Source organism: Bison bison, unplaced genomic scaffold, assembly GCF_000754665.1.
Source record: "Bison bison bison isolate TAMUID 2011002044 unplaced genomic scaffold, Bison_UMD1.0 scf7180017864451, whole genome shotgun sequence".
In the NCBI taxonomy this organism is placed as follows: Eukaryota; Metazoa; Chordata; class Mammalia; order Artiodactyla; family Bovidae; genus Bison; species Bison bison.
This window is the reverse complement of record NW_011495013.1, coordinates 8097197-8115712: the sequence shown is the minus strand read 5'-3', so window position 1 is coordinate 8115712 and position 18516 is coordinate 8097197. Positions and strand designations below refer to the sequence as shown.

General features: G+C 35.4%; 1 protein-coding gene across 3 annotated transcripts in view; it reads right to left on the bottom strand.

The window, feature by feature from the left end:
- The window catches only part of SLAIN2 (SLAIN motif family, member 2), a 71651-nt gene that overhangs the window by 17654 nt on the left and 35481 nt on the right, over nucleotides 1-18516 (bottom strand). For 2 of the 3 annotated variants that reach the window (XM_010858895.1, XM_010858898.1), the window contains 3 exons: nucleotides 14879-15238; nucleotides 14373-14510; nucleotides 7773-7850 (listed from right to left, as the gene is read on the bottom strand). In XM_010858895.1, coding sequence (XP_010857197.1) covers nucleotides 7773-7850; nucleotides 14373-14510; nucleotides 14879-15238 — 576 coding nt within the window. The remainder of the gene's footprint in view (nucleotides 1-7772; nucleotides 7851-14372; nucleotides 14511-14878; nucleotides 15239-18516) is intronic. The other variant, XM_010858897.1, reaches the window with a different exon arrangement.

Below are 18516 nucleotides of genomic sequence, written 5' to 3'. Positions count from 1 at the left end.
AATATACAAGCAACTCCTGCAGCTCAATTCCAGAAAAATAAAAGACCCAATCAAAAAGTGGGCCAAAGAACTAAATAGACATTTCTCCAAAGAAGACATACAGATGGCTAACAAACATATGAAAAGATGCTCAACATCACTCATTATCAGAGAAATGCAAATCAAAACCACAATGAGGTACCATTTCACGCCAGTCAGAACGGCTGCGATCCAAAAGTCTACAAGAAATAAATGCTGGAGAGGGTGTGGAGAAAAGGGAACCCTCTTACACTGTTGGTGGGAATGCAAACTAGTACAGCCACTGTGGAGAACAGTGTGGAGATTCCTTAAAAAAACTGGAAATAGAACTGCCATATGACCCAGAAATCCCACTGCTGGGCATACACACCGAGGAAACCAGAATTGAAAGAGACACGTGTACCCCAATGTTCATCACAGCACTGTTTATAATAGCCAGGACACGGAAGCAACCTAGATGTCCATCAGCAGATGAATGGGTAAGAAAGCTGTGGTACATATACACAATGGAGTATTACTCAGCCATTAAAAAGAATATACTTGAATCAGTCCTAATGAGGTGGATGAAACTGGAGCCGATTATACAGAGTGAAGTAAGCCAGAAAGAAAAACACCAATACAGTATACTAACACATGTATATGGAATTTAGAAAGATGGTAATGATAACCCTGTATGCGAGACAGCAAAAGAGACACAGATGTATAGAATAGTCTTTTGGACTCTGTGGGAGAGGGCGAGGGTGGGATGATATGGGAGAATGGCACTGAAACATGTAAATTTACACATGTGAAACGAATCGCCAGTCCAGGTTCCATGCATGATACAGGGTGCTTGGGGCTGGTGCACTAGGATGACCCAGAGGGATGGGATGGGGAGGGAGGTGGGAGGAGGGGTTTCAGGATGGGGAACACATGAACACCCATGGTGGATTCATGTCAATGTATGGCAAAACCACTACAATATTGTAATGTAAAAAAATAAATAAATAAATTTAAAAAAAAAGAAAGAAAAGACCCTGATGCTGGGAAAGATTGAAGGCAGGAAGAGAAGGGGATGGCAGAGTATGAGATGGTTGGATGGCATCACTGACTGGATGGACATGAGTTTGAGCAAGCACCAAGAGTCTGCAATGGACAGGGAAGCCTGGCATATTGCAGTTCAAGGGGTCACAAAGAGTCAGACATGACTGAGCAACTGAACTGAACTGATGCACTGCTGCTGCTGCTGCATCGTTTCAGTCGTGTCCAACTCTGTGTGACCCCACAGACGGCAGCCCACCAGGCTCCGCCATCCCTGGGCTTCTCCAGGCAAGAACACTGGAGTGGGTTGCCATTTTCTTTTCCAATGCATGAAAGTGGAAAGTGAAAGTGAAGTCGCTCAGTCGTGTCTGACTCTTCACGACCCCATGGACTGCAGCCTACCAGGCTCCTCCATCCATGGGATTTTCCAGGCAAGAGTACTGGAGTGGGTTGCCATTGCCTTCTCTGAACTGATGTGCACACACACACAAAGATGAAAATTACAAGATACAAAAGAACATAAATAATAAATAATGAAAAACACTCAAAAGTGAGATGGTGGAACACAGAAAAGATTTAGACGTAAAATAAATCATTTCAAAGTGAAGTCTAAGATGCAAGGAACAAGAGTCACCATACACAACAGAGTGCTTTAAGAGAAATAAATAATGAAAATAAACTTTTATAGAACAAGAAGAAATTAAGAAAGATGAAAAGGATTCAAGAGAAGGCAACAAATATAGAAGGCAAAGAACACCTAATATGTGTACAAGGATTCCCACAAAAAGAGAAGAGCAATGCAAAAGGACGCAATAATGAAAACTATAATTTCAAAGAACTTGTCTAAAATTTTTAAATCTCTGCAACTTTAAATTGAAATAACACAAGTCTGGGCAAATCAACTCAGAAGAACCAACAAAGAGATGCATTCTCATAAATTATTGGACTTTAAAGAGAAAAAAAAACCTTTGGACATCTAGATAAAAATATCAAATGATTTTAACAGAAACAACTCTTATTCCTGACAAAAAATAAGAGTCATATATTTAGGATACTCAAGGAAAGAAAATATAAGCCAAAGATTTCATATCTAGCTGACTTTCAAATATAAAAATAGCAAACAAGCTGTCACCAACATACAAAAAATGAGAGAATGGATATTGTTCCCATAACTCCTTCTGAAGGAATCTACTAGAGGATAAGCTTTAAATAAAAAAATTGACTGGTGAGACAATATCAACAGACTGGTAGTAAGCATCAGATATTATTTAAATGTAGAGCTATCTCTAAATGAGGTATAAAGGAGAATATGGAATAGTTAATATATGGGAAACGTTTTATAAACTGTTTTTAGTAACCATACTGTATGGTGTATTACACTAATGTTATTTATCCCCAGAAGATTCTGTGTAAAACATGGGAGAAAAATTGTTACATGATACTCTATTTCTATGTGTTTCCAAGAAATAGGCTTCTCAGAGCAGGATAAAAGAAAGATAGATAATAAGTTAAAAGAGGCTAAAGCCCTAAATTTGAAAGGGAAGTATTAGCATGAACTCATTAAGGCTCTCAATCTTAAAAAATACACAAACTTACACATATACAGTTCTAGTAACTGAAAAGACCTAGAAATAATGACCAATAAGATAGCAAAAAGCATAACTAATAACTAAGATTTTGGTTTTGAGATTCCATTTCCTACCAAAACAGCTTTTCTGAAGAAAACCTAAATCCAGGTCTGTGGCAGGAAATGTAAAAGATGAGCCAATCTTGTCATATCAGTTTATTAAGACTTTATCAAAGACTACCAGGGTTGTGTCAAAAAGACCTGAACACCAACTTGATGATGCTTCTACCAAAGTTGGGAAAATGCCCAGAATAGATTGAAACACAATAAAAAAATGTTTGTTTAAATCTATACATTTATAATGATACATATTAAAGAAAAATACTGGTTAATCTTTGGAGAATTCTAGGTTGCTAATTTTTTATTTTGCAAACTGGTAAATAAAGGGAAAAAACAAGCACTGAAATAAAACTTTAGTGCTGATTTACCAAAGAATAAGAAAAAGAATTGAAAAACCCAATTCTGCAATTCCTAATAAAGTAAAGATATAGGCATTATGCACCAATGCCTGTTAATATCACATGAAACAGGCAACCCCACTGTATGCACCTTTGGCTGAAGAAGTGCCACCACCAATGAAATAGTCTTGCCAAAAATAACATTACTGAATCTAATTAAGCATGAAGATAACTACCAATTTATAGGAAATACAGAGGAACCTGATAAAAGACATCACAGAAAATCCAATTTGTGTGAACATCTATAGGACAAGTGATTTGGTGGTTTCTTCAAACAATAAGGGGTAGAAAAGAGTTGGAGGAAAGCTATAAATTAAGGGACACTTAAAAAGACATAGTAAAGAGGCAAAACTATAGTTTGATTACTTGGATGACAAATACAGAGAAGTAAGGAACTTCTGGAAGTTCTAAAATAAAAATTATAAAAATTTGGGAGAATGGCTACTTTGGTGAAAAGGGGTCAAGAGAGGATTGTGTTTGGAAGCAGATGGATGTAGAGCATCTAAGGGAGTAAGTTCTAGTCTCCTGATACAAATGGTAGTCACAAGGTTGTTGCCTTATAGGAATTCATTAAGTTCTCTATGTATTATATGGTTTTCTGAATTGGTGTTGTATTTTAAAATAACAAGGATTAAAATACAGATTTATAAATCAGAAATCTTTTTAATTTTATTAATCTTTAAACTTTAACTTTATTAATCTTTAAGTTCTTAGATGAATGAAAGGACTCCTTTATGAAAGAAGTCAAAATGTTCTATTAACACAATCTCAAGATATGGAGAGAAATACTTTAATAAGGTTAATGAATAAATTGAGGGAAAACTAGAGAGTTTATGAAGAGGTGCACTAAGCTGTAGCTTCACTACTGTAAAAAATGTTTCCTTCTCTAATGGCAGCAGCATTTTGCCTTATCTATAAATTTGCGGGCTAGGGAGGAATAAAAATATAATGAGGGTAAACTGGAATCAAGTGATCTTTTTAAGACCACAGAATATTAGATTTTTAACATTCTAAAATGCAGTCCTATTTAATCAGGAAAAGCAAGGTACAAGTTTCAGAGAGGAGGGAATTTTGAAATAGGATTTTATCAGCAAAGGAAATTAATCGATGTACTTAAGACTTAACTAGAGAAGAAAAGAGAATCTTAGAAAATCACGAAAGCCTTAGCAAGTCTAAATGTAAATACAATCCATTCAATCATCATTCCAAAACAGCATGACATGGTCTAACAGAAATGTGTGTGTTTGAAGGGAGCCCCAAGAACAGTTCTCTGTGCTCTTCTTTCCCATTCTCCCACTGTATATAACAAAGTCATGGGAGCGAGAGCAATGCCTATCATTTTAACTGCTTCAAAAAGCTGTTTATGGCAGAGGCTGGCTTTGATCACAACTGTTAATAGAAGAAAAAGTAAAGAGGGGCTAGAACAGAGAAAAAAAGAGAAAAGGATACAATGCATGTATCCTGTTTGCTTCAGATTCAGTACATGTTAACTGACAGAAAAGAGAACACAAGAAATTTTAAATTTTGGATCCAGAGTAATTACAAAATTCCTGGGTTCTTATCATTAAGGACTCTGATTAACTATTGCTTATCTCATGTTAAATATCTCAAAATACAGTGAATTAGAACATTAAAGCAGTATTAGACAGCTACCATCACAAACTCCTTAGTTGCTTCTTTCCTTCTAAATAAAAATATAAAACATTTAAATTTGTTTTTAAAATAAAAAACAATTAAAAAAAAAAAAAAACATTTAAATTTGCCCTGATCTCTGCATTCACTTTTCTAATTAGTCATTTTCTTCCTCTAACTTGGTTAGGTCCCCCCCACCCTGTTTCTCTCTACTTCACTGATTTTCCAACAACTGGAGGTAGATAAAACATATCTTTATCAAAGCAGTTTAAGCAGTCATTTCTATGAAGTCTTAAAAACACACAATGGGTTTCTTCCCTCTTCTCAAAGGGAAAAATGGGATGAAGAAAGCCAAAAGCTTTGCAAGAAGAAAATGCAAACAGGGATGTGTCCAGCCTTCTTGAGTTAGTGGCATGATCGTATTCATCAACAAATGTTTATGGTGTGTTTCTTTTGTGCCATGCCACACAGTTTTACTTCTCTTCCCATCTTCAAACTCCAGCCACTACTAAATGCAATTAAAATCAGCGACCATTTTTCCAAGAGTTTAAGGAAAACTTCTTCCTCTTCCCACAATTCTGTGAACCCTTAAAGTAAGTAAATCAGCTTTCTAGAAAACATTAGAGGTTCATCCCCAGGATAAGGAACATTTGATTTATGTGGCAATTTACTATCTAGTCCATGTTTCTCTACTGGGCAGGTTTAATATGCAAAGTTACCTGTGAACATATGTCCTGTCTGCTTTACATCCCTACAAGATCAGAGAATCCCACAGTCCAAAGCAGACCCCTTTCTCTCACAAAGTCAAGACAGGAGGGGAAATCAGAAAATCCATTTTGGCCTTCCAGTCAAGAGATATTCTCCAATTCAGCTTTACCAGTAATTAAATTAGTATTTGAAATCCTGTCATAACCATTTCTCAATTGGTTTAGAACTTAATAGTGTAAATGATCACCAAGTCACAACACCAACCAGAAAATATGGGAGTCTGGATTAAGATAATTAGGAAATTAAACAAAATGAAATTAAAAGAACAAAATATCAAACATGCACATGCACAAACTACTCTCCCTTTACCATGTCAACTAGACAGCTAGAGGTACCAGGAATTATGAGACTCAGCTTTCCTGTTATCACAGAGGGTAGGTAGGTTGGTAGCTCAGAATCACAAAAACAATGTAATCTCCATAGGCCCTATGGAGATTACCCATAGGGTAATGGAGATCACCCTTCCTCCAAAAAGTCAGCCAGAAATTACAATCTTCTCAATCTAATAATGGCTTCCCTTGTGGCTCAGCTGGTAAAGAATCTGCCTGCAATGTGGGAGACCCAGGTTCGATCCCTGGGTTGGGAAGATCCCCTGGAGAAGGGAAAGGCTACCCACTCCATTATTCTGGCCTGGAGAATTCCATGAACTATATAGTTCAGAGTCACAAAGAGTTGGACACGACTGAGCAACTGTCACTTTCACTTTCAATCTAATAAAGAGCAACACAGAATTAAGTAAAAATTTTAAATTATATAAACCTAAGGCCCCCCAAATGAAGCAGCTTGTAGAACATAACAAAAAATACTATATATATATATAAATGTAATATCCTCTCCTGCCCTTTTGTAGATACTAGAATCCTTTTATGATCATCTGTTTTCACCTTCCTCCCATACCTAAAAATATTCAAAAGTATTTGGAAATCTCAAAAAAGAGGCCTAGGGCCCTCAAAAAATTTAAGAACATTTTCTACAGTGATCTTTAGTAAGGCACCTTCTTCTTCAATAAAAGAGCATAATCTATTGTGTCTATCATTATTTCTGACAGAAGGTACCAGAAAACACCCCTACTGGAGGCCCTAAGATCAACTTCTGACATCCAAAACACAAACTTTCCTACATTCTTGTTTTCTATTTGACTATATTCTTGGGATTCTAATATCTAAAAGTATTTCCTTAAATTATACTTATCCACCAAATCACTGTTAAATCATTTGCTTTTAATGAACTTGCTGAAGTTTTGATACCTATTTCAGTACTTCTGTCACCATATTAACTAAATTGTTTTTTCAACAAATCAAACCTCAAACCTCCTCTTTCCATGTAACATTCTGTTAGTGTTTTATCCTTATATCTTTGTTAGTTGTTGAGTTCTGAAGCTGTCAGGAAATCTATGCAGACAGGGGAAATATTTTTCTTCACTGCCTGTATTTATTCTGTCCCATATTCTCTGAGGTTTCTGTTCATTGTTTTTCTCTCTTGGCTGCTCGGCATTTGGAACTTCCTTGACCAGGGGGACCAGGAATCAAACCCTGCCCTGAGAAGCCGAATTACGGACTATTAACCACTTCCCACCAGGGAAGTCCTATTCATTCTTATTACTGTTGGTCTATCCAATCCCACAGTGTTTCTCCCAATTCTACTTTTTCCTAGCTGTCCATACGTTCAGCCTCCCGGAACCAATATGATAGCTTTGATGTCCAACCTTCAGATATTTCTTCAATACTCAGTTCTTATAAAAACTACCATTCCATAAATATTCCAAACATCATCAGTTAACCATAACTCTGCTCTAACCTCAATCAATCTCTAATATGAAAACAGGCCCATTTCATCCTACAGGTAAGTAAATCCAAACACCAAAGTCAGAAGAAAAAATACTGCATACAGAATGTCTGGCATTTCATACATTTTAAAGCATTTATTAGTTTATCTAACAAAATTAAAACAGTGACCCTCAGTTTTAGGTAAGAAAAATGATAAATTCTCTAATATGAAAAGCTATCAAAAATAAATATCATTTATTCCTTTCAGAATTGAAACTCCATACATACCTCTGTAGAAAATTAGTTTCTTCTGGATTTATCCAAGTAACAGAGAATGAATCCACATTATTTTATTATTAAAAAAAAAAAAAAAGACTAAAACGTGCCCTATAGACATCACTGACTCAGTATGCCAAAAGGTGAAAGATTTAACTAACTTGATCATTTGCTGAAATTTAAAACTTAGTAAGAGGCTGTAGTTACCTCTTTTTGTAGATGAAGTTTGAAGCAACTGTTTGGCTTTGAGGGAAGTACGAGGCAAATTTTTCAGCCTTTGCGAAGCTGTTGAAAAATAAGGAACTGTAATATTTGCCTGGAAGGACAAGATAAAGGCTATAGCTTCTGTAAACTTGAATATTTTAAAACAAACTTGAAAATTTATCAAGAAACAGATAGGCGAGAATACATCAGAAACCTAAAATCAGAGGAATCAAAGTGATGCTTAGTGCATTAAGTTAGAAAAGAAAGGGAATGGAAATCTTAGTGCAAAGTGCATACTTTAAGAAATTGTTTCTTATAGATGAGAAAATCTATAACATGTAAACTGATCAAAATACCAGAGAAAACAAACCACCAGCAAACATGCTACAGGATGCAAAGAATACAAAGCTAATAAGTAAAAGTGATGAACACAAGCACACAGTACAGAAAAAAATAAATAAATGTAGTACTTGTTCAGTGCAAAAAAGCAGACTTTGGCAAAGCAGTTATTGTTAGATGAACTGTCCTAACGTGAAATAGTAATCCTCATACTCAAAAAGGAGAAGAAAACTCAGAACCAGGCAGGTCCTCAAGGGAGTCAACAATCTAGTTGCTTTAAATATGCTCAACACCATCTTGGTGTAGAATTTAACTAGCTGCATTTTAGACCTGGTTATCCGGACTATGTACATATGCATATGGGATGGTGAGGGGTAGGGATGTGTGTGCGTATGTGTTGGAGTTGAGGGATTTGGAGGAGTCAGAGCATCTGTTTTTTAAGTGTTCGAGGAGGAGTTCTAAGCTTTCTTCACAACTCCTCATCTATTAACTGCAGTAAAACTCTCAAAACTGGCAACTAAGCAGCAGTTCAGAGGCATCCAGAGCTAAAGCTCACTATGGCTCCAATGAATGGGTGAGTCCCACAGCCACCAGTGCAGTCACCTATGTAAGCTGTTCTAAAACATCATTCTATGATGTGAAAATAAGACTTCATACACCTCTAGGATTTATAAGCACCACTTCCACCTGCCCCAAAAAAGAGATCTCAAACCATAAACCTGGCCAGCATTCAAACAGTCATTTGTGGATAAATGTATTACTTGATACATCACCAAAAAGAATTAAGGAGAATTTTTCTTTATTGCTTAATCCAATCAATGGTGATAGAATTTTCACTAATAGGAAACATTTTTAAAAAGTAACAAACCCATTTGATTTCAATTTCTACCAACACTTATTACAACACACTACTGCAACTAAATGTTGTATGCCAGTTTAAGTTAAACATATTGCCAGGCGGACTAGCAAAAAATTCTCCAAACTTAAAAAAAAGAATCAATTTTATAATGCATTACCTCATATCTATCCCACAGAAATATCAGGCACTATCATCATTAAATATTCTTCATTTATGTATTTATTCATACATGCTTTCTACCATTCATTTTCATTCATTCACTCACCCATTCATTCCTACTTTCTTTCTAATAATTGTGTACTTTATTCCAGGTACTGTTTTAGAAATAATGAATACATAGCTGGCTAGATAGACAAGTTCCTACTTCCATGGAACTAAGAGTTTAGGGAAGGGGAAACAGACAATAAACAAAGAATAAAATGCATGGTCTGCCAGATGGTGACAGCTGCTAAGGAGAAAATTAAGTAGGAAAGGGGGACAAGAAGTAGGAGACATAAGCTGCAACTATAAATAGGGTGATTAAGAAATATTTCCCCTGAGATGAAATTTTCCCAAAGATCTGAAGGAAGCACGGAAGTGAGCCATACAGATACTGGGGGAATGCACTGTAGACGGAAGGAAAAGCAGTAGTAAGGACCTGAGGTAGGAGTGTGCCGGATATACATGAAGAACAGAAGTAGGCCACAGTGTTTGTAGTGGCGCAAATGAGGGCAAAGGGTAACCAACTGCACGTAACGCTGGCAATCCACAATATCTATTAACCACTAGATTTCTTAAACAAGGGTTTAAATATAAAATATCATCTATAACCAATTGTTCTGTAAAGATCTTATTTAAATTCACAGCTATAATGACTCCAATGGACTTTATTTATCCCTCAAGTTTCATGGGTGATGTCACAAGAACAGCATCTACAGACAAGTGATGACTGTCCAATGGTAATGCCAAGAATCAAACTGCAAATAGGTTCAGGCAGTATACTCTAAATTTGCCTGATACAGATAGAATAAAATGAATGATTTTCATGATACCACAAAGAAACATAATGTTACACAAATAAGAACAAAAACTAAATTTTAATCTGAATTATCAATCTTAATTTGATCCATTTTCCAATGGCAAAATCACTTGTATTTCTTTATTTTGACCATGTGGCTTGTGGGATCCTAGTTCCCCTCTAGGGATCCAACTTATGCCTGCTGCAGTGGAAGCACGAAGTCCCAACCACTGGACTGCCAAGGAGTTCCCAAAATCACTTTTTAAATGATAACGTATACTAAACTGAAGTCTCCAAATCCTTCTAGAACTTTAATCCACTCTTCACACTGCTATCAGATTCAATTTCTTAAGAAGGAACCCTGATTAAAAGCTATGATAGCTTGTTAAGATGAAATCTAAACTCCTTAATATATTTTATTTACCTACTTATTTTTTGGCTGTACCACACAGCTTGTGGGATCTTAGTTTCCTAACTAGAACCTGTGCCCTCAGCAATGAAAGTACAGAGGCTTAACCACTGGAGTGCCAGGGAATTCCAAATACGGTATTTTAAAATTCCCACAATCTATCCCCTACCTACATCTCTCATTCTTGTCACTGAACTGACTAACCATCCTGTGACCCACACTTTAGTCAAACAAAACCACTATAATCAGGGTGTCGTTCTTAAGATTTCATTACTGGTCCCACTGTTGGGAAAACCTGTACTTTCTTCCCTCATGTGACACCTCCTCCAGAGCTGGCTGAGATATTTTTCAGTATCTTCTCAGAAAACCTCTTTATACTGATGAGTGTAATACCTCTGTTTCCCCATCACTTCCTGCTTTTGAAGGGCACAAGCTCTCTCTTTCACATTTATATTCCCAATGCTTGGAAAATAACATGTACCCTATAAACATCTTAATTATTTACTGAATAATTAAGTAATAATAACAATCTCTGGATAAAATCTGGAGACTTCAATTAAATATTCAAGATCCTCCACAGCTGAGATCCAATTCAGTGGTTCTTAAACTTAACTATGCCCCAGAGTCAGCTGAGACACTTCTAAAAAAATAGAGATTCTGGGTCCCCATTCCAGATGTATTCAATCAACATTTTCAGAAGTAAAGGTCAGAAGAACTATACTTAGTATCAATGTCTTTGTGATAACTGACTCAACGTAACTATATTACTTATCCTTAAACAAAAATTCTACAAGTATTTCACTCATTCTTTTATTAGCCCACTACACAGATTTATCATGACTTATTTTACTTCAACTTCATGTTTCATAATTGTGTAAAATTCTAGTGTTTTGGTCACAAGTGAAATTTGGATGAGAATTCCTTCCCCATGGGCCTAAGTGCAGTCTGGCTATGCATAAGCTGGTAATTGCCCTGAACACTCCCTTCTCAGTGTGAGGTCCACAGTACAATACTGATCCTATACATCTCTCCTCTAGGAGTATCTTGTGCAAATATGTTCTTCCACTTAGTTACATGAAAGCAAGCAAATGATAAATGTTACACAGACTTAGTTTATTCTTTTGTGGTAATTCATAAAGTATTTATAGTTCAACCTCAAATCATGCTCCAATAGTCATCCAAGAATATTTTCCAATGCCTCCTTATTTGCAGTTAGGGTCAGCATGATGTAATCCAAACAGTAACTGGGAGGAAATCGGGAGACACACAGAGGAGCTGAGTTAATCTGGCTTGGTTTTGCCAGTTTTCTAGTTACTTGGCATTGCACATATAATTTATATGGATCTCTGCTCCCTCTCTATAAAAATAAAAAATGGGATGTTGTGAGGTTCAAATGAGATAATACATATAAAAGTAAATATATACTACTTTTTTAAAACTAGCAGATTGTCTTGGGTTTTTCTCCCTTCTCTTATTTCTGACCCAGTAATTCCTGTATTTTTCTGAAAACTAAACCTGTTCTCTAGTGGTCTTAGAAAACAAGCACTACACTAGTCTTTTGAAAAACTGTCCCTGACAAACATTCCTTCCTTTAACTGGAGAAAATGAAAAAATTACATGTATTCATGACCTTTGCAATGCTCTGGTTTTCTTAAACTTTTTAAGTTACTCACATTTTCCAAATATAAAAGTCAAGAATTGGTAATAGCTATCAAAATGAAGTATATTAGAACTTTCATAATATTCATATTTGAATGCCAGCATCCACAATAATGCAGCCATAGCAAATAAGCATATAAAAATAGTGATTGCATAGTAACAAGGCAAAAGAAGTGGTCCCTTAGGTGGAAATAACAGCAATCTTGCAAAGTTAGGTTCATGCAGATCAGCAAGTAAGAACCAAAGCTTTACCACTTAAGAGCTGGAAAAATACTTAAAAGAAAACAAAATGCAGCAAATATATGAACTGGTTTGTATAAAATATTTAAAATGCTATTCATGTATAAAACTTGCCATTGTAATATTTTTACATAATTACCATATTAGTCTTAATTTTGATATGTAACAGTACATCTAACACACAAATTAAAACACATATATATTATGTATCAAAGATATATGTAAAATTTTCAGAAAAATAGGTAACATTTTGCTTCATAATGTATTGACTTTAAACACAAAGTTTTAACTTTTTTTCTTTTTTTGGTGGCACCATGTGGCTTGTGGGATCTTAGTTCCCTGACCAGGGACTGAACCCAGAGCCATGGCAGTGAAAGCACCAGGTCCTAACCACTGGACCGCCAGGGAAGTCCAAGTTTTAAATATTTTTATCAAATAAACTTTATTAAATTTTAAACCTGCTAATATTCTGGATTTACTACTTTTCAAATACATCCTGTGAACAATGTGACTCTATACTACAATAAATGTTTCTGACATTTTCATCATAAACAAGTTTCATAACTACAAATATAAAAATAAACAAGTATATGCAATTTTTAAAAAAGGATGGTACCTTACTATTTCTTCTGCCTATACATTATTCAAATACTGAAATATACTACTATGAAACTGCATACATATATTCATTCCACTTAAAAGTAAATTAGTGATTAGAATCTCACTATGTTTCTTTATCTATTTTTAATTATCAACTTCTGAGGGGAAAGAGAAAATAATTCACCTATAGGGAAAAAAATTAAAGCTACATAGCCTTTCAAAGCTTCTGGTTCCTAGTTTGTAAAAATGTATTAGTAACTGAACCTACTTTATAGACTTGTTCAGAGGATTAAACAGAATTATGAATATAAGGTATAGCACAATGTGAGTTTTATAATATAAATAATATCATTTACAAGTGGTAAATAAGGAAAACTTATCATCACAAAAGTCATTTTGGTTCAAATTGAACCAAAATTTTTTTCTAGACTGTGAATTTTTGAGCCACCAAATAACAGCAGCTTAATATAAAGTACACCAAGTCAGCTAAACACAACAGAGCCAAGGAAGAATGCAAGGAGACTTACAAAAGAATTGAACACTGTCAAAGTTGTTCCTCAATACACAAGTTATAAAATGGACAGTCAATAACTTTATGTTTGTATCACTTCTTCATTACAGCTTTGAGGAAATGAAGGAACACATCACAGTGACCACTTTAACCACAAACAGTAAATATGTTACAAAGGAACTGAATAAATCAGACTACAAAACTGATGTGAACTGTGGGATAGAAGGCATGCATAACTGAGCATTTCTAAGATTGCAGAAATAACTCTGATAGTTGTTTAAACTGGGTTTAGTACATGCTCATATCTGCCTTAGTTAATAAGCAATACTTCTTGGAAAGTGTTCAATTCTTTTAAAATCACTCTGTAAAGTACAGAGTACCCATCTACTCCCACATCACTTCTTGGCTCAGTCTGGCCACTTTGTCTTAGGTGTTCCTTCTGTGTGATTCTCTAATCCTTGTTTATGTTGCATATGTCTCCTTAAGTCAACAGTTTCAGCTTTTCTTTCCATCAAGTTACTTTTAACCTTTTTTTAAAAAAATAAAATTCTACCTTTGGTAAAGTATTTATTAAGAATTTAGCAAGCCTTTATTTGTATACTCATAGGACGATTATTGCTTTTATTAATACTCTAGTAAGAAAGTTCCTTGGGTTTTAAATGGTCTATTTCAGGACTATTTCCCTCCCACCCCCCTAGATTCTGTCACTTTAAATGTTCAGTATTGCAGAACAGAAGGTTTTTAAAGAATATATATATTTATAAATTAAACAGAACTTGCTTATTTCAAAATTCGAGAGACTACAGTTTCATACAGATTTAAGTATTGATACAACTGGATATTTAATAGGGACAAATTTTAAATACAGCTATGATTATCTTACAGAACTAATAAACACTACATTTTACTATAGTATAGCTATTCAGCACAAAATTGAAGTCTGTAATTTTCATTTTTCTTTAAATAACTGATACATAAAAGATACTTACTGGCTGAAGCCTGAGGTTGCATGCGAGGTATACCTCCATTTGGCACTTGAAAATTTGAGTCACTTCTGCTGCTTTTCACTGAGTCAACTTGCGTATTAGATGTACGGGACAGGTTTGGAAGACTGCGTCTTAGTTTTTCTATGACAACAGAATTTTAATTAAAAAAAAAAACAAGTCAAAACAGTTTTTAGGATGGAGAAAATTAAAATATTAATATTAATATTCAAAAATAATTCTTTAAGTGTTCTGAAGACTTTAGAAGAGCTAACAGGAAAAAAACACATCTTATAAAAAATAACTCAATACAGTTTCTATAAATGGGTAGAACCTTTAAAAAAGAACCATAAATTACTTAACTCAAAATCTAAACACTTTGAGTATGGCAAAGCAAAACTAACCTAAGTAAAAATTCTTGATGTACTTATCTAAAATACAAAACCTTGGTAAAAACCGTGTTACTATATACCAAAATATGAAGGACAATTTTTTTCCATTCTTAGAGTTACCTTCATTTTTAACATTGGTTGTCTGTAAATCTGTTGGATGGCCTTGAAGTGAAAGGCGAGGTTGCTGTAAGCGGCTAATCATAGGCTGTGGGGACACTCTACTATATTCTATTCCCCGAGCAGGAGATCGAGAACGAGGTGAATTTCGGGGTGACTGCTTAGGTGATGGTCGAGGTGAATTGCGTGGTGATGGTGAAAACCTGTTAACAGCAGGGTATACTGCATGATGCATATTGTCATCTTCATCATCTAAACTTTGTGCATCAAGTTCCTGATCACTAAAAGTACCCCGTCTTGTAGAATTGCAAGATGAACCAGAACTGCGCCGAGACGCTGTGGCTGCATATTCTTGCCGGAGACCTGACAATAGTGAATGTGTTATTTCTTTAGTATTAGACATTTAAGCATTTTTAAGGTTTAAAAGCACAAAATTATCATTGAGAAACACAAGTAGCATATAACATGTAAAGGAAAACTCCCTTTCACTTGATTCATCTTAGACTTCCCCACACATAAGGATGCATATAGTACATCTAAAAAGCTGTTTTTAAATTACATGAAATTCATAAACTTTTACCCAATTTCAACATTTCTTCTTGAATCCAAAATCTATATTAAAAAGAAAACTATAAATTTAAAAATACTTCTATTTCAAAAGACGGAGTCCAAATTTGAGATTAACATTAAAGGAATATTGAAGGAAAACAATTACCTGTCCAACCAGTGTAAAAAATACATCAGTGAGTAAACAAACATCCTGGATACTAAACCTTTGGATTAATCTTACTCCAGAAGATGATGAAGGAAACTTCTAACCCACTCTTAGGAATTCAATACTTGGGTACAAATGTAATTTCAATTGCTTCATAAGCTAACAGACTTCAATAAAATAAGCTTATATTCTAAACCATCAAGAATTTTCAAAGGAGTCCCTTTTTATCTTGTTATTTCCAGAAACACCCAAGCAACCTAAGGAGCCCTTCAAATACTATTAAAACTTCTAGAATAAAAACAAATGTGACACATATTCAATGAGAAAAAAATTACAATTGAAAAAGAGTGTCGAATTCAGATAATATTTTGAGGAAATCCTGCTAACTATTGGCAGTTTCGTCCAGAAGATCTGTGTGTTCTTGAGTAGTATTCAAACTTTTTAAGTTATATAGTCATACACAGAAAGTGTTATCAACATGGTTCCTCAAAGAAGTGAAAGAGAATCATATCAGGGTACCTATAACACTATGGTTTCCTAGGGCCCATCTAGCCCTTTGGTCAGGTTTGGAGACCATTGTAGTAACTGATAAATTACTTGGTGTCACCTAGCAAAAGACAACAGACCCATGAAAAGAGTATTGTTTTAGAAAAGAAAATCCCAATCCTGATGCAAGTTCTCCACTAACAAGTGGGTCTTAGGGAGATCACAACCACTATGGGCATTGTGCTTCTCTCATCTTAAAAATGAGAGCTGAACCAAGCAAAAGCCCACATCTGTTACTTTACAATTTTGTTAGCAAAAAAACTGGAGAAACAATGTTGCAAAAAGGAAAATCATTCTTAAAAAGAAAATGATGGTGTTTTCAAAGAGGTATCACTCACATTTTCAGTATCTCTTTTTTCAATTCACCAAAAAAAAGAAATATTTATGCATATGAACAGCTTAGAAAGGATTTTTAAAGAAAGGCTAAAATTTCTATTACGTGTTACCAACATACAATATGAAAACTATATCAAATATGTGATTGAATTACTAACAAAATATTGCAGTCTAAAAAGTCAGGATTCAAAGAAGAAACGAATAAGTTTAGTCTAAGTAACAGTTAGGCAGTATTCTTTATTCTTTTTTCACATCTGTGACAATAACCCCTCATTAGCTGGCAATATCATACTTGGAGTGAGGAGTTATGTCTACAAAGTTACAGAAGAAAAGGGTAACATGTTATTGGTTTCTAGGGCTAAAGACAGATAAGCACCAAACCTTTCTATATTTCTAAGGGAAGATGTGTAAAAATGGGATAAGAATTAGCAGAGTAAGAAACCAACATTTTGCAGTTTCTTAATGTTACAGCTTGATAAAACTTACATAAAACAAAGGACAAACAAAATTTCTGAACCAAATTATAGCACTGCTCCATTACCTCAGCCAACTGTCAAGACTCTGAAACCTGTGCTTTAAGGATCTTTTCATTGTAAAGCTTAAAGAGATCACTTTAGAGAGATTGCTTCCTTCAGTTAAGCCCATACAATAAAATGTACAGGCAAGAATAATATTATCATCATCATCTTATATTCAGATCAGAGTCAAGTCACTGATAAACCCTTGAAATAGTAAAAAATTTGTGCACATGTATATTTTGGGGACACTTCTACCAGATTCTCAAAGGTACCTGTTACCCAAAAAGTTGCAAGGACCACTGTGCAAAGCAATATCACATGCTTCATTTAATTAAATGTCACAATTTCAAGTTTCCCATAAAGGTCTCTCTCTCTCTTTTTAATCAGAATACACCATACATTCTAAGGAAGATGATATACTTGCCTCCAAGGAGAAAAAACTGATTTGTGGGTGTGAAAAAAATCTTAGATATAATAGTTTGTAGTTCTTAGAGTACACACAAAGAGATGTAGACTATATCAGTGGTATTAAAATTTATTGGGAGTGGAGGTGGGTAAAAAGGAAAAGAAAAATCTAAATAGGCTCCTTAGGGGTTCCAAATAGGAAAAGGAGTACGTCAAGGCTGTACATTGTTACCCTGCTTATTTAACTTATATGCAGAGTACATCATGAGAAACGCTGGACTGGAAGAAGCACAAGCTGGAATCAAGATTGCCGGGAGAAATATCAATAACCTCAGATATGCAGATGACACCACCCTTATGGCAGAAAGTGAAGAGGAACTCAAAAGCCTCTTGATCAAGGTCAAAGTGGAGAGTGAAAAAGTTGGCTTAAAGCTCAACATTCAGAAAACGAAGATCATGGCATCCGGTCCCATCACTTCATGGGAAATAGATGGGGAAACAGTGGAAACAGCGTCAGACTTTATTTTTCTGGGCTCCAAAATCACTACAGATGGTGACTGCAGCCATGAAATTAAAAGACGCTTACTCTTTGGAAGGAAAGTTATGACCAACATAGATAGCATATTCAAAAGCAGAGACATTACTTTGCCAACAAAGGTCTGTCTAGTCAAGGCTATGGTTTTTCCTGTGGTCATGTATGGATGTGAGAGTTGGACTGTGAAGAAGGCTGAACAGCGAAGAATTGATGCTTTTGAACTGTGGTGTGGAGAAGACTCTTGAGAGTCCCTTGGACTGCAAGGAGATCCAACCAGTCCATTCTGAAGGAGATCAGCCCTGGGATTTCTTTGGAAGGAATGATGCTAAAGCTGAAACTCCAGTACTTTGGCCACCTCATGCGAAGAGTTGACTCATTGAAAAAGACTCTGATGCTGGGAGGGATTGGGGGCAGGAGGAGAAGGGGACGACAGAGGATGAGATGGCTGGATGGCATTACTGACTCGATGGACGTGAGTCTCAGTGAACTCCGGGAGTTGGTGTTAGACAGGGAGGCCTGGCGTGCTGCGATTCATGGGGTCGCAAAGAGTCGGACACGACTGAGCAACTGATCTGATCTGATCTGA